The 27,868-nt window shown below is 34.6% G+C and overlaps 1 protein-coding gene and 1 long non-coding RNA gene across 3 annotated transcripts; one reads left to right on the plus strand and one right to left on the minus strand.

Annotated features, from left to right (window-relative positions):
• Positions 1-245: 245 nt before the first annotated feature.
• LOC126656697 (uncharacterized) lies at positions 246-4,905 on the minus strand. Its single transcript, XM_050351305.1, has 5 exons — positions 4,363-4,905; positions 1,688-3,039; positions 1,376-1,599; positions 932-1,297; positions 246-850 (listed from the first exon to the last, which is right to left on the minus strand). Exons 1-5 carry the CDS (start codon positions 4,903-4,905, stop codon positions 246-248), a joined length of 3,090 nt encoding a protein of 1,029 aa, XP_050207262.1.
• A 16,717-nt stretch (positions 4,906-21,622) lies between these two features.
• On the plus strand, positions 21,623-24,338 carry LOC126655295 (uncharacterized). Of its 2 annotated transcripts, XR_008789547.1 has the most exons (5): positions 21,623-21,929; positions 22,017-22,083; positions 22,187-22,273; positions 23,639-23,710; positions 24,115-24,338. It is a non-coding gene; the product is annotated as an uncharacterized LOC126655295 (long non-coding RNA). The 2 variants fall into 2 exon arrangements; XR_007632991.2 differs by having other exon boundaries at positions 23,639-24,338.
• The last annotated feature ends 3,530 nt before the right edge of the window (positions 24,339-27,868 follow it).

Raw genomic sequence — 27,868 nt, forward strand, 5'->3', positions numbered from 1 at the left:
CACCCATTTTCAGGGACTTCCTGTAAAACACAAATACATATATATTTGCCAACAACACCAACCAAAAAACACATATTATATTTACAGAGTATTTTTAGCAACAAATTCTAACAAAAATTCGGCAGCATTTCCTCTATAATAGTAGCATCACCCATTTTCAGGGACTTCCTGTAAAACACAAATACATATATATTTGCCAACAACACCAACCAAATGTATTACTAAGTAAAACAAGTGACACGGCCTCAAACAGAAGCATCTAACAATCTCTGCCATTGCGCTCTCCTGAGAACGTACAATCCCTCCAAATACTCAACGGTAGCATCCCTGTTTGTGAACCACAAGGAGGCAATAGGAGGGACTGGAAAATTATCACATAAATCTAGACGAACAAAATGAGCGTATCTACCCAAAAATAGTATCACTATCTCTCTCAGTGGCCGTGAGTCGATATCAGATGAATGTAAAGGCAGAATTGTACACGTACCAAAACCCGGCTGTGAGTTCGTCGCGCCATTTATGAAAATGACAGCTACATTGAAGAGAGTGGCAATGGGGAACACGTCATCTATAACCTGCATCCAGTGATCGCGCCCACATGCCTCCCCTTCCCACCTAATACGTGAAATGGCCGCTTGGATCCCATCACTGCAAAGACCGTCATATAGGCCAGGGTTGCCGGCTAGTTCATTTGCAATGCTTCTTCTTATGAAACCCCACTTGTTTTGATCACCGTATATGTAATCTGCGACAACGCGAAACCCACAGTTCCCGTCGCCATCCACGTCCACATATTTCGTGACAAATGGCAATATGATTCCAGGTTTAAGCTCTGAATTCGGGATAAAATCTGCATAAAACATATATTGACATTATTGTTATACACAATATATTAACTTCGCTGCATTATTGTTATAAAAAATATATTTACCTGATGTAGGAGCACTATAGCCCCGACCTTGAGATGACTTGGCACGGCCACGACCACGACCGTACTCCCAAACACTCGGGTTCCGCTTGGTGGATGTGCTCCCATTCGGTCTACCTCTCACCGTGCTCTTTACTTCTGGTTCAAGATAAGCAGATTCTTCGGGATGAAGTCGCTCGTTGATAATATGAGATATGTCACGCACAATAGAGGGATCTTGAGACATCACCTCCTCCACAACCCCGTAAAAGTACCGATGATCCTCTGACTGAAAAGCGGCATAATCGGCTTGTTCTGATATTTCAACCCCGTCACCGATAACAAGCGTCTTCCAAAATGAATGGATACTGTCCAGACTAATCGGAACACCTGACAATATTATATACGACACTTATATTAGCTTTCAATAAGAACATTACTATCGAAATAAAAAGTATTGCATTGTACCTGCATCAATCACTGCTTTCAGCTCACATGCACACGGAATCTGATGTGTTGTTCTCAGCACACAACCACAACGAACTAGAACATCGCAACTCAACTCTCTCATACGCCTTAGTTCCTTCGCCACTAAATCAAGACAGTAGTGGGACACTTTGTAGGAGACATGGTCGTATGGATAACCTCGTCGATGGACGCCTATAGTCTGTCTGGAGCCCTCGAGTGTTTTCCTGCCAATATAGACAACACACTAAATTAATGATAATGTCAACGTTATTTTTTATTATTAAGAAAATATTAATTATTACAGAAACATACCTAATATCAGTCAACTGGGACTGTATAACGCAGTCCACCTTCGTCCAAACTGTGTCTAGAGCACCGGTACTAGAGTTGAGCCACTGCTTTAGCTGAGCATGTGCACTCTCCACTCTACACGTAGTGGTGTTTCCAAAATGTAAGACTTTGTTTGTCCAACATGATACAAACTTCTCTTTGTGCCCCAACCAAGTACGGTCAAGATATTGCATCACAGCTGGAAACGCTCTAGTCCGCATTTTCACAGTAGTCAAAGCTGCTACGTATTGTTCCTCTGTTTGAGCCTTAATAAGTTTCTTCCACGACCCATTCATGAAAGTATCAGTTATTGCGGTGTCTCTCCCACACAGTTTGAACACTTTGTCTTCTACATCCTTATTTATGTGCCACGTACAAAGCAGATGAGGGGTATGTGGAAATATCTCTTTCACTGGTTTAAGCAGCCCCAACTCTCGATCAGTAAAAATACAAGTCGGCTGTAGGTGGTCGCCAATCAAAAACCTCAACCTTTCCAACACCCATCTGTAACTCCCCTCAGTCTCATCCTTCATAATTGCATATGCAATTAAGAAGTTCTTGTTAGAAGGAGTCATACCGATAATCTCAAAGAAAGGCATGTGGTATTTGTTGGTCTTATACGTGGAGTCCATACCGATCACCCAGGGGTAAGTTCGGACTAAGCGCACGGAGTCAGGATGCGACATGAAAAGATGGGTCAACACACCTGTGCTCTCCTCAGAAAGCGTCCAGTGTAAATAGTTGTGCGTCAGAGCCAAATGAAAAAACTGACCTACCATATCTCTATCCTCAAAGCTGGACTTTCTCAAATTATCTCTGTAATTATAAACTTGTCTTCTTGTAGGGTTGTCAGATGGAAATTTTTCTTGAACAGCCGCCAAAATAGCACACGGCTTAGCTTGTGCCGCACTCATATCCCGCACAATTATTTTGGCCGCAGCGCTCAGTCCGCTCATCTGACGGTGTCCCTCAGGATACACAGCTAACGCATGATTGTGCATACTTGAAATCCCAGACTTCGCAAGAACAGTCCATGTGCCATTAATAAATTTCACCACAATCCTGAAAGGGCATTGGCAGGCCTTCGTCTTCGTATTCTTTCGTGCAAAAGAATCTAAATCTGTGTGCGACCCTCTATATCTCTCACCCTGACAACATCTCAAAAGTTTTACCAACCCCCCTTTCTTGTGAGACGAAATAACCAGCTCAAACCCAATCCGTATAGCAATTCCCTTTGCCCAATTTATTGCTTCGGTATCACTTTCAAACCCGTTTTCATAAAAAAACCGTTCACTATAATCGATACCGTCACTGCCATAATCTTCTAAATGAACCTGCAAAACGAAAATAATTGTAACAATTTTCAAAAAAATAAATTAAAATTACACTAGTTAAATAAAATCACAATTATAAAATAACATTAAACACATGAATACAAAAATTCGCTAACAAAAAAAGTTAAATTTAATCGAAACTCTAATTAAAAACACTAACAAATAAATAGTAGTCCACATAAAATTTAATTAAAACACTAAACTTATATTATAACTAATAGAATTTAATTGATCTCTAACTAATAAAAATTAATTAATTTAAAGACATTTAATTATTTATTTCATTAATTAAATTCATTAATTAAATTTTTTTTATTTATTTAAATTAAAAAAAAAATGAAAAATATTGTCCCTCAGGGACGGAATCGTCCCCGAGGGACAATTGATCCATTGGGCCATCGCCCAACGATGGCCCATGGCCGCATGGCCCATCGCCATCATTGGAAGATGGCCCAATGGTCCATCGCCGAAAGATGGCGATGGACCATATGGGCCATCGCCCAAAGATGGCGATGGCCCATGCGGCCATGGGCCATCGTTGGGCGATGGCCCATATGGTCCATCGCCATCTGTCGGCGATGGACCATTTAAAAATATTTAAAAAAAATTAAAAAAATTTAAAACGAACGTAAAATAGATAAAATACCTCGGCAAATCCCGATACGCTAGTTTCGGATGGTGGATATTCGTTTCCCGACGAATTACGAGAGTTATCCGTCATTTTAATCGAATTAGTAAATGTGGACTACTATCATTTGAGAGAACACATTTTTTTTTTTGGTTCAGAATTTTTTTTTACAATAAGGGTAAAATGATAAATTTTGGGGCGGTGGCCAGTAATTTGGGGCGGCGAATAGTAAACCCCTTTTCTTATTATAAAATGAGTTGACATGCTTGCTTAGCAGGCAGAGGGTGCACGCGAGGGAAAATGTGTAGGTTTCGCGATTTCGCGATTTCGAAATCCGCACGTATTTGAGGTAATAACTGTTAAATTGAATTTGATTATTTAGAAATCCGATTATATTTGAGATTTAAACGGTTATCATATCGAATCGATCGAATTCGAATCGATTCTAAGTTTAAATTGCAAATTAGGATTGGATTATGTTGAATTAGTAATTGCGGACGTTTTTGAATATTGAACCAGGTCGGAATCAGCCCTAGGGAGTCACCCCATGGCTGTGCAAAACGCACAGCCAAAGAGCTGTGCGGGCTGGCTGTGCGTTCCCCACTGTACGGACGCACAGTGACGCCGGTTGGTCGGCAGTTGGACGTCCAGTGTAAATAGTTGTGCGTCAGAGCCAAATGAAAAAACTGACCTACCATATCTCTATCCTCAAAGCTGGACTGTCTCAAATTATCTCTGTAATTATAAACTTGTCTTCTTGTAGGGTTGTCAGATGGAAATTTTTCTTGAACAGCCGCCAAAATAGCACACGGCTTAGCTTGTGCCGCACTCATATCCCGCACAATTATTTTGGCCGCAGCGCTCAGTCCGCTCATCTGACGGTGTCCCTCAGGATACACAGCTAACGCATGATTGTGCATACTTGAAATCCCAGACTTCGCAAGAACAGTCCATGTGCCATTAATAAATTTCACCACAATCCTGAAAGGGCATTGGCAGGCCTTCGTCTTCGTATTCTTTCGTGCAAAAGAATCTAAATCTGTGTGCGACCCTCTATATCTCTCACCCTGACAACATCTCAAAAGTTTTACCAACCCCCCTTTCTTGTGAGACGAAATAACCAGCTCAAACCCAATCCGTATAGCAATTCCCTTTGCCCAATTTATTGCTTCGGTATCACTTTCAAACCCGTTTTCATAAAAAAAACCGTTCACTATAATCGATACCGTCACTGCCATAATCTTCTAAATGAACCTGCAAAACGAAAATAATTGTAACAATTTTCAAAAAAATAAATTAAAATTACACTAGTTAAATAAAATCACAATTATAAAATAACATTAAACACATGAATACAAAAATTCGCTAACAAAAAAAGTTAAATTTAATCGAAACTCTAATTAAAAACACTAACAAATAAATAGTAGTCCACATAAAATTTAATTAAAACACTAAACTTATATTATAACTAATAGAATTTAATTGATCTCTAACTAATAAAAATTAATTAATTTAAAGACATTTAATTATTTATTTCATTAATTAAATTCATTAATTAAATTTTTTTTATTTATTTAAATTAAAAAAAAAATGAAAAATATTGTCCCTCAGGGACGGAATCGTCCCCGAGGGACAATTGATCCATTGGGCCATCGCCCAACGATGGCCCATGGCCGCAGGGCCCATCGCCATCATTGGAAGATGGCCCAATGGTCCATCGCCGAAAGATGGCGATGGACCATATGGGCCATCGCCCAAAGATGGCGATGGCCCATGCGGCCATGGGCCATCGTTGGGCGATGGCCCATGCGGCCATGGGCCATCGTTGGGCGATGGCCCATATGGTCCATCGCCATCTGTCGGCGATGGACCATTTAAAAATATTTAAAAAAAATTAAAAAAATTTAAAACGAACGTAAAATAGATAAAATACCTCGGCAAATCCCGATACGCTAGTTTCGGATGGTGGATATTCGTTTCCCGACGAATTACGAGAGTTATCCGTCATTTTAATCGAATTAGTAAATGTGGACTACTATCATTTGAGAGAACACATTTTTTTTTTGGTTCAGAATTTTTTTTTACAATAAGGGTAAAATGATAAATTTTGGGGCGGTGGCCAGTAATTTGGGGCGGCGAATAGTAAACCCCTTTTCTTATTATAAAATGAGTTGACATGCTTGCTTAGCAGGCAGAGGGTGCACGCGAGGGAAAATGTGTAGGTTTCGCGATTTCGCGATTTCGAAATCCGCACGTATTTGAGGTAATAACTGTTAAATTGAATTTGATTATTTAGAAATCCGATTATATTTGAGATTTAAACGGTTATCATATCGAATCGATCGAATTCGAATCGATTCTAAGTTTAAATTGCAAATTAGGATTGGATTATGTTGAATTAGTAATTGCGGACGTTTTTGAATATTGAACCAGGTCGGAATCAGCCCTAGGGAGTCACCCCATGGCTGTGCAAAACGCACAGCCAAAGAGCTGTGCGGGCTGGCTGTGCGTTCCCCACTGTACGGACGCACAGTGACGCCGGTTGGTCGGCAGTTGGACGTTTTGATTCTTTTCAAGTTCTACACTCAAATTTAATTAAGCGGACTTTAAAAAATGAACTAGGAGGTTTAAAAAGGTTAAAATGGTTTTGAAAAGTAAGAGGTGTTTGGTTTAATAAAACGTTGCAACGTTTTAATTAAACCATACATTAATCAATGGATTAATGCTAAAAGAATTATGAGTTAATACCAAGAATGGTATTTGAGTTTGAACAAGATATCCTAAGTTGGGATTAGTTCAAACATTATAAGTTATGTTTTGGTTTATAGAGTCTATAAGTGATGTGTGGGTGACATTTTAATTATGTCTAGATCCAATGAGTAGTCGATATGCCGAGTCAGACCACTAGGGTGTTTGACTAACGGGCTATCAGGAGCATACGTTTTTTGGGGACATCGGTTTTATGAGTTTACTTTGTGGTTTTTACTTTTTAATATTTATATTTAAACTGTTTTTAAATAACAAATCGCACTAGTATAACATAGCCATGAAAGATCCATTGGATCAAACTTCCTATTGGTTGTCAATAGGACTGTGTGATCACCAGTAGTACGCTAGATACGAGACTGTGTCTGACATAGAGGTCAGTTAATGTCATTGGACGTTGGAAGTGCTAGCGACCCTGACTTAACAGTCTGTGACGGCTGAACGGTTACGGTCACAGGTAACACTGTGATGGAAGTTTCACGGTTACTGTCCAGACACCGGGTTAGACGGTAGTGATTCAGTTCACGGTCCAGCCCATGTTATGTAGGTTGAGACCCATACAATAGTCTGCTTTGTAGGGTTTCATCTGGATCAAGTAATTGGTAATATTTTTTATATAAGAATGTTTTATATATATGCGATTTGAATATTCAACTCTAAATGTGTAGACTCACTCAGAAAATATTTATATTTCTGACCGTCCTCAATGTTTTCCCTTTCAGGTTATCAAGTACGAGGTCGGACTTCCACAATAATTCTAGAAGTCGTCGTTTGTATCTGCAGTAGAGTTGCAAGTAGTTGCTTACCGGGAAGTCTGTCTTTTAATTTCAGTAGTTCAACCTATTTTGATATACTCTGATTTGAACTACTGTATAAGATATATTGATTGTGAAAGGTCGGATGACGGAACGAGTAGAAACTTGATCAATAACGGCAGAGGTAAAGTCCCAGTTATGTGACGACGGAGGTTATACTCCCAGTATTGACAAAAATGACAGCAGAGGATGAAGTTACAGTCATGTGGCGACAGTAAGAGTATGTAGCCGGTCATAGGCAACAAAAGTTAAAATACCCGGCCATGGCAATGGTGGTTATACTTCCGTTCACGAGAAAAAGGGAGTATAAGAATCGTTATATTATGAAAGTAATATGGATTACATGATGAAATAATTCGCGAGTGAGTAGTCATATATCGAGGATTAGGGTTCCGTCTGTAATAGTATTTGGTTATACATATTATTGTATTGTGTTAATGTCTATTAGTAATGTACAAACTCACCAGTTTTAACAGACGTTTTAAAGTTGATCCTTTTTAGGAACATGTTCTCGTGTTTTGAAGATCGACTTCCGAATTGTTTGTTCTCGAAAGGTATTTTTGGGATTGCAGAGTCGTAGTTTTTTTACTCTAGCAGATCCATAGTAGTGGTAGCAGTAGCCCGGTATCGATTTTGTCATTTTCAAGTCTAGATTACTGTATAGTATTTTATATATCGGTTATCGTTTGGTCGTACATACACTTGGCATGTGTAGAATATATCTCGTTTGATTATCTGTACGTACAATGTGTTTATGGTATCGTATGATCGAATATTATGGTAGCATGCTTTTGATTGTAGATATGGTATCAGCGATTTTGTTAAAATGATTTGGCATGCCACTACTAGAAAACAGCTTAATCGCGACGGATTTTAGCGACGGATTTTAAATCCGTCGCTAAAATGAAGATTACCGACGGATTTAGCGACGGATTTTATATCCGTCGCTAAATCCTACTAAAAATCGGCGGGATTCATCCCGCCAAATTTAGCGACGGAAATTCCGTCGCTAAAATGGCGGGATGAATCCCGCCAAAAAAAAATACACTTTTAGCGACGGATTTTAGAATCCGTCGCTAAAAGTATATCAATTAGCGACGGATAGTTTAATCCGTCGCTAATGTCTAACTTTTAGCGACGGATTAAATTATCCGTCGCTAAAAGTCCTATTTTATTAAAAAAATATTAATTAACCAAAAATATTAATTAATTAAAAATATTTATTTATTAAAAATAAGTAATTATTAAAAATAATTAACTATTAAAAATTAATTAATTAATTGTTTTTATTTAAAATAATTATTAAAATAATTATTTATTAATTATTTATTTAAAAAATAATTTGTATGAAAAATAATTATTTTATAATGCGGGAGTATATAAATTACGAGAGTAAATATTTCCTCATTTTAGTTATATTTAAATATAATATACATACATATGTAATTAGAGTTTGAGTTGGTTAAGATGGAGCTGCGCGCGGGGGAACTCCAAAGTTAAAGAGCTTTGGATGGGAGCAATTCAATGATGGGTGACCTACTGGGAAGTTAGGTCGATTGCGAGGATTGTTGGTGTGTGACAGTGTGTGGTCTATCGCGAGTGAGTGGGTTACGGTGGGCTATTGATTAAATAAAATTTCATTTTACGATTTTAATTAAAAAAATATTTTTTTTTAATTTTAAAAAATTAGCGACGGATTAAAATCCGTCGCTAAATTCCGTCGCTAATTTTTTTTAAATCCGTCGCTAATTTTTTTTTCTGTCGGTAAAATATTTTGCGACCAGAAATCCACCGACGGACTGAGTCCGTCGGTAATCCGTCGCTAATATCAATTAGCGACGGATTTTAGGCATTTAGCGACGGAAAAATCCGTCGCTAAATGCCTGATTTCTAGTAGTGTGCTAAAACAATTTTCCATGCTAATATGCTTTCATTTAGATAATGATATGGTTGATAATAGAAAGATAAGACCGGACTAGTATGCATGCATAACATGAAAACGTTATAAGAAAGAAAAAAATTATAGGATGAAATCGTATCACATGTTATACATATATGCATGAAATTGATAGATCGTTAGGTTTGCTATTAGTTCCAGAATAACCACTCACATTCCCTGGCGCCAGTGTCGACTCATGGATTTGGATCATGACACTTCTGCAACTTTTTTTCAAATAGTAGACAAAAAGTAAGATGACTAAAGCAGCTGCAAGGTTTTGTCACGCCCAACATGTCCCTCTACATGCAGCTCACGAATAATATGCATCTGCAAACTGCTCTCTGGTATGCATAGTTAATTTCCTTTGAACTGAATTCGCCATGTAGTAAAAACTCTGTTTGTTCTCATGTTTGCACTTTCCTCATGACCACGTAAAAATAGGGATCAGTTTCAAGCAAAGCAGAAAATGAGTCTAAATCGCGTACCTCAAGACGCAATGAAATCAGAATATTGTAGCGACAACTCAATGAATCTGCCACCTGATTGGCAAACCTAGCCCATAACCTGATGAGTATTCCAAGGGAAGATAAGTTAAAATAATTCAAAATTTTCAATTTTTTTTGAAACTGTAAAATTTATTTTTATATTGTATGATGGCTTAATTATCAAATGATTTATAAAAATAAAAAGTTAAGAAGGTTTGTATTTTTTAAAATAAAAACTTTCATATGCGACCATCAATTTAAAAAAAATAATCCGACACATAATCCTTATTTTAATCAAAATTGTCAAATAAACTAAAATTAAATATCAATTATGTAAAATAATCATTATAAAAGAAAATATTTATAAAAATAAATCCTAAAAATAAGTATATTTAGGAATTTTGATATGTTTCTTCTAATTCGTAAAATTAGTTGATCATAATCAGCATGTTCAATTTATATATTTTGAAGATATATATAAATAATCAAAGTTGTGGATATACAAAATCATTTTGCCTTATAATTATTAGAATATGATAAGGCTTAATATATTTTTTAAGAATTTTTCTTTAATAATATGACAAACATTAATTATAGAAAAAAGTATATGATGGTCCTTGATATTATTTTCATTTTATAAATTGACACTTGTAATTGTTTAAATTTTAATTATATCCTCATAATTTTTAAAGTACAAAAATTATATTAATTTTAAATAAAACTTTAAGAATTTTTTTCGCCTTTTTAGTAACTTTTTTTACCCCTTTTGCTGGAAACCACCATCGCCTGAGACGAAGGTCTCTCAAATCGAGGAAGACGAAGCCTCTTCCGTCATAGAGCAGATCTGCTCTAAGACTCATCTCAAAGCAAATTTGAGGCGAGGAAGATGAAGAAGCTATTTCTTCCTCATCTTAGAGCTGCTCTAAGAGGAGGAACATAAAGAAGTTTTGTCTTTCTCTTTCTCGTATTAGAGCAAGTCACGCTCCGATTTTTCGGATGGAGATGGGCACTAGGGAATAGAGTGGTTGTTTCGAAACTCATTGCAAGTTTAATCTTCACTATGGATGTTTTGCAAATTACTAAATTCGCTTAGAACATTTAAATCTCTTTCAAATGTTTCGGTTAAAATCTCATAATGAACATGGCAATAATCATCAAACTCATTATTGTAGCATCATGTTTCAAAAACAGTATCTCATATAGTCGGCATAAACATCATATATACATATACAAATGTTGTATTAATACTTACGAAGTTAAACATATATACATACTCTTATTAATATAATAATAAGTCAGAGTTTTAACGGCATATAAAGTTCTAAATAAATACGGGCTAGACATGCATAGTACTTCTCCTAATATAGCGGTAGAGTTTAAGAAACATTGCATCTTTATACCAGACGAATTTTCAAAAACGGAATTGGAAATCCTAGCATGTCAAAACTATTCAACTGAAAAAGGATAAATTCGACGGGGTTAGTTTTAAACTGAGTGAGTTCGCAAAATTTACTAATAAATATTAATATAAATCCATATACAGCCAAATATCTGATCCAAATAAAACCTTAAACAACAATTTCATAAATCCTAACATGCTACAACGTATATCCACAATCTTTAAATTTTGTCCAACATTATAGATCTAGTCTGTGCGTCAATAGTTGCATCGCCCAATATATCTAGATCGGGTTTGTAGGTCGTCGCCTCAGAATAACAATCCTCGTAGGTTTAGGTCGTCGCCTCAAACTCATATCACATTTCACATATAACCAACATACTTAATCTAATAATCATTACATGTGATCACACAGCCCTATTGATGTTCAATAGGTAGAACTTTTTAATGGATCTCAATCGATTTCAAAACTATTAAGGCATCACAGTGCAAATAAATTTTGAAAGTAGATAAAAGTTAAAAATCATGTAATAGTTTAATAAACATTTTTTATGCTAATATCCATCTGTAAAAATTGCAAACACTCACAATACTCGCTTATTCCACAATATTTAATTAAGCCCGCTGCTTTTCAATTTCTCCGCTCGTCTGTACCAGCAATACGATTCACCGGATTTAGTTAGAATTTAAAATATCAATTACTGAATTAAATACTAACTCTAAAATTTATTCTAGACCTACTCGAATAAAATTACATAACCAAATTTAGTTCCAACTACTTTTTTCTCTATTTATCATATTAACTTACACAAGTCATATAATACCATAGTTTATTTAAATAAATAATTATAACTATAATTTATTTTATAATTCTAAAACTCAATATTAAAATCATACTAATATATTTTTAAAAATATGTTATTTTTATAAATCTACTTTAAAAACGTTTTAATATCTCGAACAATTAACGTTTAAACACATAAATGCTAAACCAAAATGTATTAAATTCCCACGGCCTTCGTCCCTTGAGCACCTAGGGAAAAGGATTTGAGAGCCGGTTAGTGGGGGCTTCGGTCCCCCGGCTCACCGTCTTGGCAGAACTGTCGTACCTTGGCAGTTTTCTGCCGAGATAAACAAATAACAAGGCTATTAAGCCCTGTCTTAAACAACCCTCATTGTCGGCCTCCTGATTCCGGTCACCGGCGAGGCGAGAACCTCGCTCAAATCGCTAAAAACGTCCATAACACGAAACTACAACCATTGTTGCATTTAAAACACCAAAATCAACTTTAAATCCAGAATAAAAAAAATTAAAAAACATATTACCCACAAACATGTCAATAAAGTTTTCAAAACTCGGAATAAACATCAAAATAACGATTATCGACATTTATTTAACAAGTTTATTAAGAAAAATCAACCAAAACCAAAGTCATTTTTAGCTTCAAAAATTCCATCCCATAAACCACCCCCAACGAGCCCTTAAAACACTTTTGATCGTAAATTAAACAATAGATTGTAGATTTATGATAACTAGTAACGTTTTTTGTTTAAAAAACCTTAAAAAAGGCTAAATCTTTCATGAAAATTTCACAAAAGTCCAAACATTTTAATTTTATTCAATTTGTCCCGAAACGCATAATTTTATTTCAATTATGTCTAACTACACAATTTTGCTTATGTGGCGTTGATGTGTAGTATTGCCACATCAGCGCCACGTAGGCGTCACATGAGTAAAATTATATAGTTTGACATTATTGAAATAAAATCATTCATTTTGGGACAAATTGAATAAAATTGAAAGGCTATTTGGAGAGCTCGGCAAAAGCAATTTAAAATGGTGAAAAATGGTTGAAGAAGATAAGAGCAGCAAAAGAAGAGGAAATTAAGGGATGCCACAGAACAACAGTCCCGGAGAAAGATCCAAAAGAAATGGATCAATTATATCCAGAAGTCTACTTCTAAGCAGTTAAATAGATTAGGACAAAATTATCATTTTACCCTTGGGGCAATTTTGTAAATGATCAAAGTTTAGGACTAAAATTGACTTTTTACTATTTTTGATTTCAAATTTTCTAAACAAGTTTCCAATATTAGTTTATAAATATTAATTCAAAATTAATATTCCAGGGTTTTTATTTTAATTATTTTAGCGGTTTTAAACTTAAAATCTTTTAAAAATCGCTCTAAATACCAAAAAAATCTTAAAATAATATTTTATCCATATTTTTATTCACCTCCCCATGTATTTAAATTCATATTTTAAATTTAAAAATGATTTTGCATAGTCCGGTTATCCTAATCGGGACGGGTGGCTTAATTAAAAATTAGAATTTTCGGTGCATTACAAAGCAAATCTTTGACATGAACCCATCTAGTTGGAGACGGAGGAGCGGCGGCGATTATGGCGGTCATTTTGGTCGGAGATGGTAGCGGTTGATATGGAGAGAAAGGGAAAAAAAAGTAAAATTCAGAATATGTTTAATTGAAAAAGGTTCACAAAGGTCTCTAATTTAATTAGGATTTAATTAGAATTTAATTATGATTAATTAAGATTTAATTATGATTAGTTAGAATTAATTAAAGTAAATTATGATTTATTATGAAACTTTTTTTCTGTCAGAGGAGGGTGTTTGATCCGATTTTTCATATGTATTTTTTTTCGTTTGATTTGTCATACTTGTAGTTTTTTTTTACTTTTTCTGTAATTTTAACGTTTTTATCCTTGATGCCAACATCAAAAGATGAAATGATCCTTGGTAGGAGGAATTTTATTCTATTTGCAAAAATCAGGGTTACAAATGAGTTACAATTATACTAAAATTCTAAATTATATACTTTTTAAAACAGTCTCAAATTGTTTAAACTTATAATTCAATAAAACAATCTAGATACCATCCCATTAGATTATGATATCACGATGAACGACAAATCCCTATAATCATGTTAAGTAATTAATAAATTACAACGAATATGGGGATGGTATTAGTATTATTATTATTGTGGAGGGACTAATTAATTACACAACATGATTTTTGAACCTTACATAAGATTTTTAAAATGTCATCCACATATAAGATATTTTCTACCTATAAGAATCTTGAGCAAGATTTTTGAAATAACATCTGCCACTTGCTAACAAACTTTATGTAGTAGATGCAATTTTATAATTTAGAATATGGAATTTTATACATTTATGGAATCAAACGTTCAATCTACAAAATGTCTTTTCCATTTATTTTATTTTAATTAAATAATCTAAATAAAATATTAATTGTTTGATTTATTATTTACCGTTAAAATTATAAAGAGATCAAGTATTAAATGATTGTCTAGGTTCGGATATTTCAATATCAAATAACAAAAATTATTAAATATTTACGAATATTTACAAGAGAAGTTATTTTTTTTATGAACAATCATCTTTACAAACTTAAGTCTTTTTGTTAAAGTTAAATATAAATATAAATTTCAAAGTTTTCCAAGGAAGTGTCGTGCTTTTCCACACATCATATAAAACAAAATACTTAAAGTATTTTTTACTTTACTAATTTATTTATCAAATTTTTTGTCCCATCTTGACATATTTTATTTAGAAATAATAGTACTGATTACTAATAATTGCAATGGCCAGCTACCCTAAACTTTCTTAAATTAAGTTGATAGGGTCCAAAAGGTTGACCAAGAATGCTAGACTGTATCGGAAAATAAAGTTTTTTAATTTAAATTTGAATTTTGATAAAGTACAATTGTAAGATCATTTAAACATTAAATACTGAAAAACATTTCACAACTAATTTTTGGCCGAGTACTAATTGGATACTCCCTCCGGTCCATAATAATTGTTGCATTTTGAGAAATTTTTTTGTTCCATAATATTTGTCATGTTATAATATCAAGAGAGCATTAATTGTTATTTTCCCATGTTTCACCCCATTAATTTATTGAAAGAATACAATAAAAAAATGAAAATGGTAGTCATAAATGAAAACAAATTTCAATATAGGGTTAACTTAGTAAAATTGTTTACAAATTAGGACATATTAATTATTTTTTTAGTTCTTGTACTAAAACCAAATGCAACAAATATTATGCAACGGAAGAAGTATTCTTTTAGGTTTCTGTCTTTTGTTTCCTTTCAAATAGAAAACACCAATTGTATAGCGGTTTTTTTTGTTATTAATTTTGACTGTTATTAATGGAGTATTTTTACCATTTTTTATTTTATTTATATAAAATAAAATAAATAGCCGACTCATTTTCATCCTTTTTATTTTTGTTAGTAAATTTATCGATACGGCACATCAATTTTACATATATACGAATTAAGAATCAGAGATAGATTAAGACGGTCCAAAACTGAATATAAAATCGCTTATCGGTTATATTAACTTTATTTTTATACTTTTTATTATGGCGGTTGTCTTTATTTTTGAAAGTTTATTGTTTTTTTTTTTTATGAAAAGTTTATTTGTCCATTTTTTATGAAAAAAATGTGAGAGTTGGTGAATATTTTTTAGACAGCGAAAAATTAGATTCTAATTATAATAGAGCAGTTATGAATGTTGATTTTTATTTTGTAAAACGATTTATGATCAAAATTTTGCATCTTTTTCTATATCAGGTTATTAGAAACAGTTAATTTTTTTTTAAATTTTTATATTTATAACTGTTCGATATTATGGAAGATTATAGCTTAAGTCAAAAAATAAATGCTATTATTATATAAATTATATATAATTAAGAAATATTTTAATTTTATATAAATGAAATTACATAATCAGCACATACAGACAAAATATGCCAAAAATATATAAAGTCTAAGAAGAACCAGATTACCTAATCTCAAGTGGGGCTAAAACTATAGATTTGTGTTAAGAGTACCGATTATTCAATTTAATTTATTCTTTATTTTCCTTTTTCCGAAATAAATTTAATTTATTCTCAACTGGGTCCTCTGAAGTGTTTTCGACTGGAATAATCATGCATGCATCACCCACTCTTCACATCTATAAATTCAATTTAAATTATATTTATATATCAAACTTTATAGAATACATATCTATTAGGTTTATATATATATATATATATATTTTGTTTATCCATTATTAGGTTTATATATAGACACATAAACAAGTTTCAAGAATGTTATGCCAGTGGTTGACAAGTCTTTATTCCCAATTAGGAAAAGGACCTATATCAAAAAACAAATTAGGAAAGTGACAAACAAAACATGCATAGCTAGTGTGGAGGGATGCAAATGCAGACTTGTTTCTCTTTATTTAGTAATATAAAATAAAAATTAATTAGAAAATAATATAATATAATTTATCTTTAACTTTAATTTTATTAATTATATCATTAAACAAAAGTCTGAACAGTCCGATCAGTCAATTTAACAAACTAAAATAATTATATACAGAATTCAGTTTAATTTAAAATATGAAATTTCTGTTCTATAATTAGAAAAATTAAGTATCCCTCCACCTTATATATGATATCAAGCAAGGAACGTATGGATTCGGGTTCGGGTCTCATATCGACGAGCTCGAAATGTATTGATTGTGATTTTGCAATCACAGTTAATTATTTTTTTCATACTAATTTTCTTAAATAAATAATAAATAATTTTTATAATAAAAACAACAAACTATTATTTTTACACTTTACTCTTGCATTCTAATACAACAATTTTTTTCAAAATAATTATTTAATTTAAAAAAATAAGTTGTAAAAAGTTAATTAATGTTTTTAATTATTATTATTTTTACTTAACAATTATTTTTTTAACTAATAATTTTATTTAATAAAAATAATATTTTTAGCGAAAGTTTTTTGAATCCATCGCTAAAAGTAACACATCAGCGACAGATTCAATAATATGTTGCTAAAGTAATGCATTTAGCTATGGATTCAGTAATCTGTCGCTAAATGCAGTACTTTAGCGAGGGATTATGAATCTGTCGCTAAAAGTGGAATAAAATTGGCGGGATACATCCCGCAATTTTTAGTGACGAAAGATGAATCCCGCCAATTTCTTTAGGATTTATCAACGGATTTAAAATTCATCGCTAAATCCGTCGGTAAAAATGAATTTGGCGACGAAATCCGTCGCTATTGACTATTTTCTTAGTGTATGACCTTAGGAATAAGCATTAGGAATGCATTGTTTATATCTTCAGGGAATTCTCCAGAATAATGAAACTTCAAGAAGAGATTCATAATAGGCTTAATTACTTAAAAAACCTCCTTCTTGTAATATTTTTTCGTTTATACCATGATCTAGGAAAAAGTTCATTTGTACTCTTTTTTTAATTTTTCGTTTTCAACTCTACCCTAAAGCACTAAATTGAACTTTTTTTTTTATCTAGAAATAGCTTAAAATAATCCTTCATTTTTAACTTATTTGTATTTTTTAAAATAGAAAAAAGATGATATAACCCTTCTATTTAATTATTTTTAATATTTCCATCCTTTAATTAATTAAATTGTCAAAAAATAAAATTTCGGGGTACAGTTGTGTAATACCCCTAATTTTCAAAATATGGAATTTTTGAAAATGCGGTGAATCGGAAATTAGCGGCGGTTGAGTACCGGCTTAGAAATTATTTTTTCGGTGTTTAAATGCATGTGATTGATTTATTTGCGATATGTGATTAATTATTTAAATGTTTACGTGTGCATGGCTACGAAAATTGATTTATTGTGCATGGGTGGCATTTTTGTAATTTTCGGCCATTAAATGATAAAACCGATTTAAAAAAAATTAAAATGTTAAGAAAAATAAATTATAAATATAATTGCTCGAGAATTGATCTTATAAGAGATTAATTTAGTTCGGAAACGTTTTTCGAGAAAGATTTTTACGGAACTTCGAAAACCGTAAAAATAAGTAAATAAGCTACATTAACTTAACTTGGGGAGAAAGCAAGTGAATATGAGGTGACACATGTTGGACACTTGTCAACATGCATGTAGCCTAAGAGTGGAGCTAATGATTGAAATTAAAAAGGGCAAATTAGACCCCACAACTTTTCAACAAAAAATGCTATAAGTGGAAATCTTTTTCTTCTCCATTTTCTTAGGAGTAAAAAGTAGAATTGTAGAGAAACCAAAAGTCACTCTCTTCTTTTTCTTGTCTTGGCCGAACCACACCCTAGGAAAATAACAAACCCCATTAATTTTTTTACTCAAGCTTTTGAAAAGGTAAGATTAAAAGCTTTTAAATGGGTGTTATGTGATTATTTTTGTGGGTTCTCATTCTTCTTCTTCTTCTACGGTTTCATGCTTAAATGGGAGGTTTTAATCAAAGTTTTTTTTTTATATGATCTTTCTTTTAAAATATGGGTTTTTAAGAGGATCAAATAATTGGGTGTTGTTTGTTTTTGAAAAATTTCGGTTTTAATAAAATTTTAGTTCAAGAGTTTAAAACCTACATGCAATCATGGATTGTGGTTTTAATGAGTAAGATAAAACATGGGTAAGAGTTGGTTTTAAAAGATTCAAAATTTTTAAAGTAGTTATGTGTTAAATTTTTATTTTTAACTTGAACAAGTATTTGAACTAAGCTTAAAAATGCTGGAAATTTATATTTTTAGTGTTAAAGCTTGATTCTTGAGGAAACTTAAAGGTTTTTAAAAGAAAAATTTAAAGGGTTAATTTGTGGTGTTAAAAGGCCGAATTTTTTCATGAATAATCATGAAGTAGGGTTTTAAAATTTCATGTTTAAAATGATTTAAATTTCTTAAGAAAATTTGGTGGTTTCAAAGATCAAAGTGTAAAAATTTAATAATTTTTCCTTAAAACCGAAAATAATGAGATTAAAAAGAAATATTTATGAGATAAATTGTTTTGAGTTTGAAAATTGTTAAATGGGTGAATATGTGTGAAATGTGTTTAAGATTTTGAAATAAAGATTTGTGGGTAATTAATTTGTGATTTGCCGAATAGTGTTATGATTTTCTATTCCTTGATAATTTGTTGTGTTTATTATAATGTTTGCATGATTATTTAGATTGTTTAAAAGATCAACTTAAATGTGATACATGATATAATTTTTGATAAAATTTGTTAGTGGAAATTTTAATGTGGCCGAATATAATTCTATGATGGCATGAAAATATTATGAAAGTTATTTAGTGGGTATGCCGAAATGTATATATGTGTGATTTATGTGATTATTGTAAAATGATTTATGGGAATTTCCATGTTATATGTTGATAGTAGGAATTTATAAATTTTGTTTGTAAAATTTTTGGTTGGCCGAATATGTCTTTGGAATTGCATGCTTAATTTGTGGAAATTTGATTATGGGTAATTGTTGAAATTATATGTATTGGATTTACATGTTGAATTTGAATGATAAATACTTGTTAGCCGAATATATGAAAAATGCAAATAAATGATTTTATTGTTTAGTTGGTATGATATTTGGTGATTAAATGAGATTGAGATTATGTTTAAATGGTTATGTGGATTTAAATGTTCAAATGCTTAATTTTGGCTTGAAGCCGAATAAATCTATGATTTAAAAAAAATTGTACTTTTAAATTTCTTGATTAATTGTTGAGTTAATAAGCATGCCATGAAAATGTTTAATTGTTAAAAATTGTGATATATGGTAATTTTGGTATGTTGGCCGAATAGATGGCTATATGGTGTGTGATTGTTTAATTGTTTATGATGTGGTTAGTGTTGTAATATTTAATCAAGTGTGATTAAATATTTTAGTAGAGTTAAATTCATTCAATTTGAAATTGATTGGCTATTTTGGTATAGGTGGTTTAGAGAGTGGGGTGGTGGTCGGCGAACCACTACCGGCCGGTAAACGGAGCACGGTGTCTCTGTTTAACCGAGCCAAGATTCGGTCGGGTTGAAACCGAACCAAAATGGACCGGGGCCAAGTGGGGCCGAAACCGTAATTAGATCCCGGACTTAGAACTTTGGACTTTTATTTAGACTTGACTAAATAATTTGGACCCAAAGTTAAAAAGTTAAAAAGGTAAGTAATTAATTAAAATTTGGTAAAAAGGACTAAAATGCAAGATTTGAAAGTATAAGGACTAATATGTCCTAAATGGATTTTTGGTGGACTTGAAAGGTAAGTGGAACCTTGGAGTTATTAAATTCAAAGTTTTCAAGTTTTAAAATTTTAATTTGGGCTTGGACCCAAAAGATTTATATTTTAATGGGTAAGAATTAATTAGTTAGATATAAACTAATTAATGTTTTATTTAATTAAAATTGGAAAATTTTAATTAAAGGATGTATATATGTATATTGTATTTTTATAAAAGATGATTTTGGAATAAGGGTATTTTGGAATATGGAAAATTAATAAGGACCGAATAGTATTTTCTAAAATATGGGAATTTTTCCGAAAGGGTAAAATGGTAAAATTTACCTAAGGATTTAGAATGGACCAAATTATGAATTTAATTGGATTCCTAAGATTGAACCCGATACGTAGTATGTGTACGGGCCACGATGTCGATCGTGATGGTTAGTGAGAAATGTTTTGATTATCAAACGTTTATAGAATTGACGAAAGGTCAATCTCGGAATGCGAGGCATTCACGGGGCAATGATTGAATAATTGCCGAGGAGCTAAATGTGGATTAGCGTGCGTAAATAATTGTGGAACGACAGTCAGTGAGTTTGCATTATTACATGCATACATTAAAGTAATAAAATTACTATTATTACTTTAATGTGGAAAATTAATATCATAAAGCATTTTAAATATATCGTATATTTATTTTGAGTAAATAAAATTATTATGGAATGAGTCTATGAAACGTGCCATCCTATTTGGGCTATAATAGGACTATGTGATCACTAGTTATTGCATGCATATTTATTTTTATGTAAAGTGGAATGTACTGTGTGAATCTAGACGACGGTCTAGAAGTCTGAGACGACGGTCCAGACATAGCGGGAGAGCTTCTAAGACGACGGTCTAGAACCCCGAACAAGTTAACGGTGACGGAACGTTAGAGTTCGGCCGATTAATTTAAGAACTAACGGCGTCATGGAACACTTAATGTTATCGGTCGTTGAGTTCATGAGAAAAGTTGGGAACAGTCTAAACAAAAGTTTAGAACTGTAAAGGATAGTGGAAAATAAACTAGAGTCGAGTGAATTTACGGGTTCAGCCGACTAGTTTATTAATCTAAGTCTGAAAGGAGACTTAGAGGAATATGGATTAGAAACAGCATTTCATTTCAAAAGCTTTACGTTTCTGTGATTGAACCGGTAGTAAATATTTAAATATATCTATTTTATAACGAGTTAAATTATTTAATGTGTGTTTGTAAGATGTCAACTCACCAGTTAATCTGACCCCGTTGTTGTACCAATTTTTCAGTGTAATATCCCGTAAAATTTTGAAGTTTAAGTTACGAGTTCCGGTAACAATTTAGTTGTCGACGTAATTAAATTTATTTTATCAGTCGATTCGGAAATGGTTTAATTTTAAGTCCGGGTTAAAAAAAAAAGTTAATTAAAATCCGGGTTTCGAAAATATATTTTTTATATTTAAAAAAAAAAAAAAAAAAAAAAAGTTCCGGGTCGGGTTCGGTCCAACCAGAATCGGTTGGACCAGGTGTCGGTTGGACCAGGTCTCGTTGAACCGAGACCTGGTCTCGTACGGGATGTGCAGGTCTCGTACGAGACCTGCTGCGGAATTTCAGGGGGGCAGTTTTGCCCCCTGATTTCTCTCGATCTATCCGCGTTTTAAAAACGCTTTCTAAACCAAATATCTTCACCACACATCAGTCTAGCCCTAGCCGCTTTCCTCATTCAATTTCGCTGAGAATCCTTTCCGAAATCATCAACCAAAGTTAAGTGAAAATCATTGGTAAGTTTTTAATTCAATCTCAGATTTTGTTCAAAAACGACATCTCCGTTCATCACTGATTTCTATCTCGTTTCTGAACCAAAATAGGTTTCGCTTCCTTCCAGTGATAGAAGACTCACGTATCTACAAATCCCAACTTTTCGTTCGTCAAACGGTACGTAAACGAATCCGTACCAATCGCCGCCGTTTTACCGTTTTTAAGAAATTCTGTTTTTGAGTTCTAAATCGACCCTTCTGAAATTTGATTCGTTTGGCAGCCGTTCGGAGGTCGAAATCAATTCCGTTTGTTTCCCGTGAAAGTAGACTCACGCATCTACGTTTCTACACCTTTCGTTCGTCAAACGGTACGTAAATAAACCCGTTTCAGTCGCCGCCGTCTCATCGTTTTTACATGTTATTTTGGTTCTACTTATGTGAATGTTTCTGCCCACTTGATGAGGATTGCTTACATGAGTTTCTACTGTGTTATGACTATTATTTCATGATTTAATGATCTGTAAATGGTTTGGTATGGTTATTAGCTGGTCGTTTTGATTTCTCAGTAATTAAAATTTCGGTTGTTCTTGAACTCTTTTGTTGTTCTGGAAATTTGATTACTGTGTGTCTTTGGGAGATTGATTGTTGATTAGCTTGGGTTACGGAAATCTTCAAGTTGTTTAGGTTTATAGTTAAGCAATGTGAGATTGTGTAAATTTGTTAAAAAGCCATGAAAAAACTGATTGTTATGGTTGCAAATTATCAAATTCGGTTTCTACAACTATGAATGTGTTAATTAAGTTTGTAAGCTTGAGGGTGATGATGTGTCCTTTGGTGATTGGAAGAATTGTTTCCTTTTTGGCTAATGGGTGGTTTTGAACATTAAGTTTTTGTGACAAAAATATAATGGTTCCTAAACTTATCTTTTAATTATTTGATATTGACTTTTGATTTCAAATTACGAAATTGGTTTTGACTTATTAATTAACGTTTAAAATAATATTATTATTTATATTTGAAATTTACTTCGGGCATTAATATTTTAAGTTTAAACTAAATATTAATTTTATAATAGTTTATACTTAAATATTGTATATTGACTATACTAAATAAGTTTTGGGGATTTTATTTAACTTGAAAGTTTGTCAAATTGATTATATTATTTTAGGCATAAAAATAATATTTGAATATTTAAAAATTAATTAATAATTATTATTAATTATTAATTAATCGATAATTTAAGATTTTGATTTAGAATGCCTTTGAGATTAAGGTCATATTTTTACTTTATTTTGTTATTTAGTTATTTGAGATATTTGCCGGTAATAATTAGTTACTTGGGTTTCAAGCTATTGAGTTCTATTTTAATATCGATTAATATTTTATTAAATATTAAATTATAAACTGTGGTTTATAACTCTGGTTTTATGGTTGGGTCGGGTTAGACTTGGGTCGCCCGACATGTGGGTTTAGCTTGGTAGTTTTTGAAAAACTCGGCTAACCCACTATTTGAGGAATTGATTTTATTTATCAATTAAATATTATTTTAATAATATTTTCGGATTGAATTTAAATACGAACTCAATAGTCTTGAATTAATTACGGCATTACATTTTATTTGAGGATTGTGTTTCTCTGTGATTTATCTGGTTATTTAATTGCGCTAGTCCTACGTGGTGTCTAGTGATCTTAGAGCTAGGGGTCAACGGATTTTAACCTATTTATTATTTTAGACCCGTCGACTGCTCGTGCTTCGGAGTCTACGCAGGGTTAGCTGTTGCCAAGATCACGTGGATAAGCAAGCAGTGAGTTTGTAGTGCTATTTACCGCTTTATTAAGTACCGCAATTTATTTTAATATTATAAATGTTTGCGAACTGTTTTTACGGATTATGGAACTGGATTGAAACGAGCTACTCGATAGGCTTGTATCGAGACTGTGTGCACCGGTAAGTACTCTGGGAAACGGCAGACTAAAGTCTTGCTCACGCTGGTATATTTATTTGACGAGGATTTGTTCCCGTCCACTCTGGGTTTATCGGTATGCTATGACATACTTACGCTGGGATCATTTCAATACTGTTTTTCCATAATCATATTATATTAGTATAAAAATGTTTTGATTTAAGGGTTTTAAACTTAATAAATGTAAATAGTATTGCGAACTCATCTCAGTATATCTGACCCCGTTGTTTTCCCAAATTTTCCAGGTTTATGATTTGAAAGCTGGTCCACTCCGATTCTTTTGATTCCTCGGAGGTTTTTATGTTATTAAACTAGTTTCTATTTTTCGAACTCTTAGACCGCAGTAGAACTAGTTTATACATTACTTATTATTGCACTTTGGGATTGTCGATTTGAGCGACTATTTATTTTTGGCATGTTCACTCCGGATTATTTATTTTATATATAAGGCATGCTGTTGAACTTTTCAGATATTTAAGCTATTTATATTGTTTATTGTTTTTCCGCAAGGCTTGCTACGGGTTTTGGTACGACCATACCCATACCCTAGCGCCGGTCACGATCCACGAAATTGGGTCGTGACAAAGTTGGTATCAGAGCTTTAGTTTCGAACTAAGGCCAAATTTTCTCATGTTACGTGTTTATCGCGTTAAGGCATGTTAAGTGTTATAGTTGTGTCATAGGATCTACTGCGGAATTAGGATTCAAGTTTTGTCTTTTGAAACGTCATCTTTTGTTTTTAAAACTTTCTACCTTCACCTTTAGGGATGTTTGAGTCGGTCTTATGTGTTACTAATGTTTTACTTTGCGAAATTTTTGCTTTACTCTGGAATGTTTGTGTTATTACTCTGGATAAATTGTTAATTTTTGAACTGTTTAATTATACTCTGGGTGTTGCCAAGTGGGCATTATTTGAGAATTGTTTGTTTCATTCTTAGGAATGAATACTCGTAGGCGTGCTGCAGCTCAGGCTGAGGCTGAAGCTGATGACGCTATGTCGATTGAGGTCGACCAACATGAACCAGAGGTTCAAGTTGGTAGGGGACGTGCAGGTGGAGTTCCAGCCGGTAGAGGCCGAGCTGGCAGAGGTCGGGGTGGCAGAGGTCAGGCTGCTGGAGGTAGAGGTAGGGGACGTGGTGGTGCAGGCGTTCAGGCACCAGGTGTACCACAAGCTCCTATCGATCCATTTGACTTCACGACGTTTTTGGCTGGGATCACTGCACTCCAGAATAATCAAGTGCAACTGCAGGCGGGACAGATCGCCATGCAGAACCAGTATGCTATGCTGGGACAGATCGTGCAGCAACAGGCACCACAGGCTGGTGGTGTAGCAGTTGGTGGTGTTGGAACCACTGACAGGGATCTGGTATTGGCTTACATGAGGCTGAAGCCAACGGAGTTTGACGGTTCCGGAGACGCGCTGGATTTTCTCGAGGAGGTTGAGCAGAATGCTCGGCGACTACAGGCTACAGAGCGTCAGACCGTCGTTCTGGTAGAGATGTCAATGAAGGGTTCAGCTGGGGACTGGTTTCGTAGCTCTGTTCATGCTGACATGGCTACCATCTCCTGGGCTCAGTTTGTGGCGAAATTCAGAGCTTTCTTCTTGCCATTTTCAGTGACAGAGGGTTTCAGAGACAGACTGCTGGTTCTGAAGAGAGATGACAGATCGGTACACGAGTACACTACTGAGTTCGTGAGACTTAGTCGCTTTGCCCCAGATCTGCAGACTGAACAACAAAGGGTGAACGATAGATACGTGAAGGGTCTGGGTGCTGACTTTATTAGTCTTCTGACTGAGACGACCAAGGAATTTTCTGCTGTAGTGGACAGTGCCCGTCGGATGGAGGCAAATTTACTGCACTTTGGGAAAATGACTGAGACGAAGAAGGCGAGTGGTGGGCAGCAGGGTGGTAATAGCAACTATCACCACAAGCCTTCCCAGTACAAGAGTCAGAAAGGAGGTGTTCGAAAAGGGTATCAGCCGTATTCTCACAGTTCGGGTTACAGTGGGAATAGTCGTGGATCTGGTCGCGGTTACAGTGGTACTTCTAGCGTTCCGTTTTGTCAGAACTGCAGGCGCAGACATTCGGGACAGTGCACAGTTGCACCAGGTAGCTGCTATGCTTGTGGCCAGCAGGGTCACTTTGCTAGGGAGTGTCCGTCGTCTGGGCAGCAGATGTCATCGACTAGTGTTGCTCAGCCGTTCTTTCAGCAGCAGAGGCCCGTTTTCACTCCTTCGGCAGGGTATTCTCAACCTGCCGCTTCGTTTGGTGGCCAGCGGGGCCGTGGTTCAGGAGGGCGTGGTTTTGGTGGCCGTGGGAACGGTGGTAGAGGCTCGGGTAGTTACAGTTCTTCTCAGGCACCGCAGCAGGGACAGGGTCAGGCCAGAGTATTTGCTCTGACTCCTCAGGATGCTCGTGCATCAAACGCCGTGGTGCAAGGTACTATTCCCATTTCATTTGTAGATTCCTTGGTTTTATTTGATGCGGGTGCTACACACTCTTTTGTTTCATCGAGTTTTGCTGCTAAATTGGGTGTGACACCATTTAGGTTGTTAGAGCCTTTATCTGTATCTACGCCTTTGTCTGACTGTGTTGTGGTGGATGTGGTCTATCCTTCTTGTTCTGTGGTTATACATGGTAGAGAGCTTAGTGCTGACTTGATTATGCTTGATGTATTGACTTTTGATGTCATCTTGGGGATGGATTGGCTCTCACGCCATTTTGCATCTATCGACTGTCGAGGGAAGTCGGTGTTGTTTGGGATTCCGGGTGATATGCCTTTTTCCTTCCAAGGGGAAAAGACAGAAGCGCCTAAGAATCTAATTTCGGCGATCAAGGCCAAGCGTATGATGGGCAAGGGTTGCCAGGCCTTTCTAGCAGTTGTTCGTGACTTAGAGGGTGACAGTGGTGATGTGCATAGTGTTCCGATAGTGAATGAGTTCACTGATGTATTTCCAGAGGAGTTGCCTGGATTACCACCCGATCGTGACATCGAGTTCTGTATTGATGTTGCTCCTGGCACAGCTCCTATTTCGATACCGCCGTATCGGATGGCTCCTGCAGAGCTGAAAGAGCTGAAGGAACAGTTACAAGAATTGCTTGATAGTGGTTTTATCAGACCGAGTACTTCTCCGTGGGGTGCTCCTGTGTTGTTTGTCAAGAAGAAGGATGGGTCATTTCGGCTGTGTATTGACTACAGACAGCTGAACAAGGTTACTATCAAGAACCGGTATCCTCTTCCTCGTATTGATGATTTGTTCGACCAGTTGGAGGGTGCTAAGTGCTTTTCGAAGATTGATTTGAGATCCGGGTATCATCAACTTCGGATTCGAGACGTCGATGTGCCTAAGACTGCTTTCAGAACGCGGTATGGGCATTTCGAGTTTCTGGTCATGTCCTTTGGGTTGACTAACGCACCAGCAGCGTTTATGGATATGATGAACCGGGTATTCAAGCCGTTTCTGGATCAGTTCGTCATTGTGTTTATTGATGACATACTGATTTACTCCCGGAGTGAGGAGGAGCATGCTTTCCACTTGAGAACGATACTGCAGACTTTGCGTGAGCATCAGCTGTATGCTAAGTTCTCGAAGTGCGAATTTTGGCTGGATCAAGTTACCTTCTTAGGACACGTGGTGTCGAAGGATGGGATCAAGGTTGATCCGACGAAGATTGAGGCAGTTATGGATTGGCAGAGGCCGAGGTCAGTTACCGAGATCAGAAGTTTTCTGGGGTTAGCTGGCTATTATCGTCGGTTCGTGCAGGATTTCTCCAGAATATCTGCACCGATGACTAAACTGACACAGAAAGGTGTTAAGTTTGAGTGGACTGACAAGTGCGAGGCGAGCTTTGAGAAGCTCAAAGAGATTCTGACTACAGCTCCTGTGTTAGCTTTGCCATCTGGCATTGAGGGGTTCACTGTCTATTGTGATGCTTCACGTATCGGTTTGGGTTGCGTTCTTATGCAACATGGTAAGGTGATTGCCTATGCTTCTCG

The sequence above is a fragment of the Mercurialis annua genome, linkage group LG7 (genome assembly GCF_937616625.2).
Source record: "Mercurialis annua linkage group LG7, ddMerAnnu1.2, whole genome shotgun sequence".
Taxonomy (NCBI): Eukaryota; Viridiplantae; Streptophyta; class Magnoliopsida; order Malpighiales; family Euphorbiaceae; genus Mercurialis; species Mercurialis annua.

What these genes read in the sequence shown, in the direction of transcription:
- LOC126656697 (XM_050351305.1), bottom strand. Translation starts at nt 4,905, where the DNA reads ATGGCAGTGACGGTATCGATTATAGTGAACGGTTTTTTTTATGAAAAC. An exon ending in TCCCAGTTGACTGATATTAG is followed by an intron (nt 1,600 to 1,687) that starts GTATGTTTCTGT and finishes CTATATTGGCAG; the next exon opens with GAAAACACTCGAGGGCTCCA. An exon ending in GAAAGCAGTGATTGATGCAG is followed by an intron (nt 1,298 to 1,375) that starts GTACAATGCAAT and finishes TAATATTGTCAG; the next exon opens with GTGTTCCGATTAGTCTGGAC.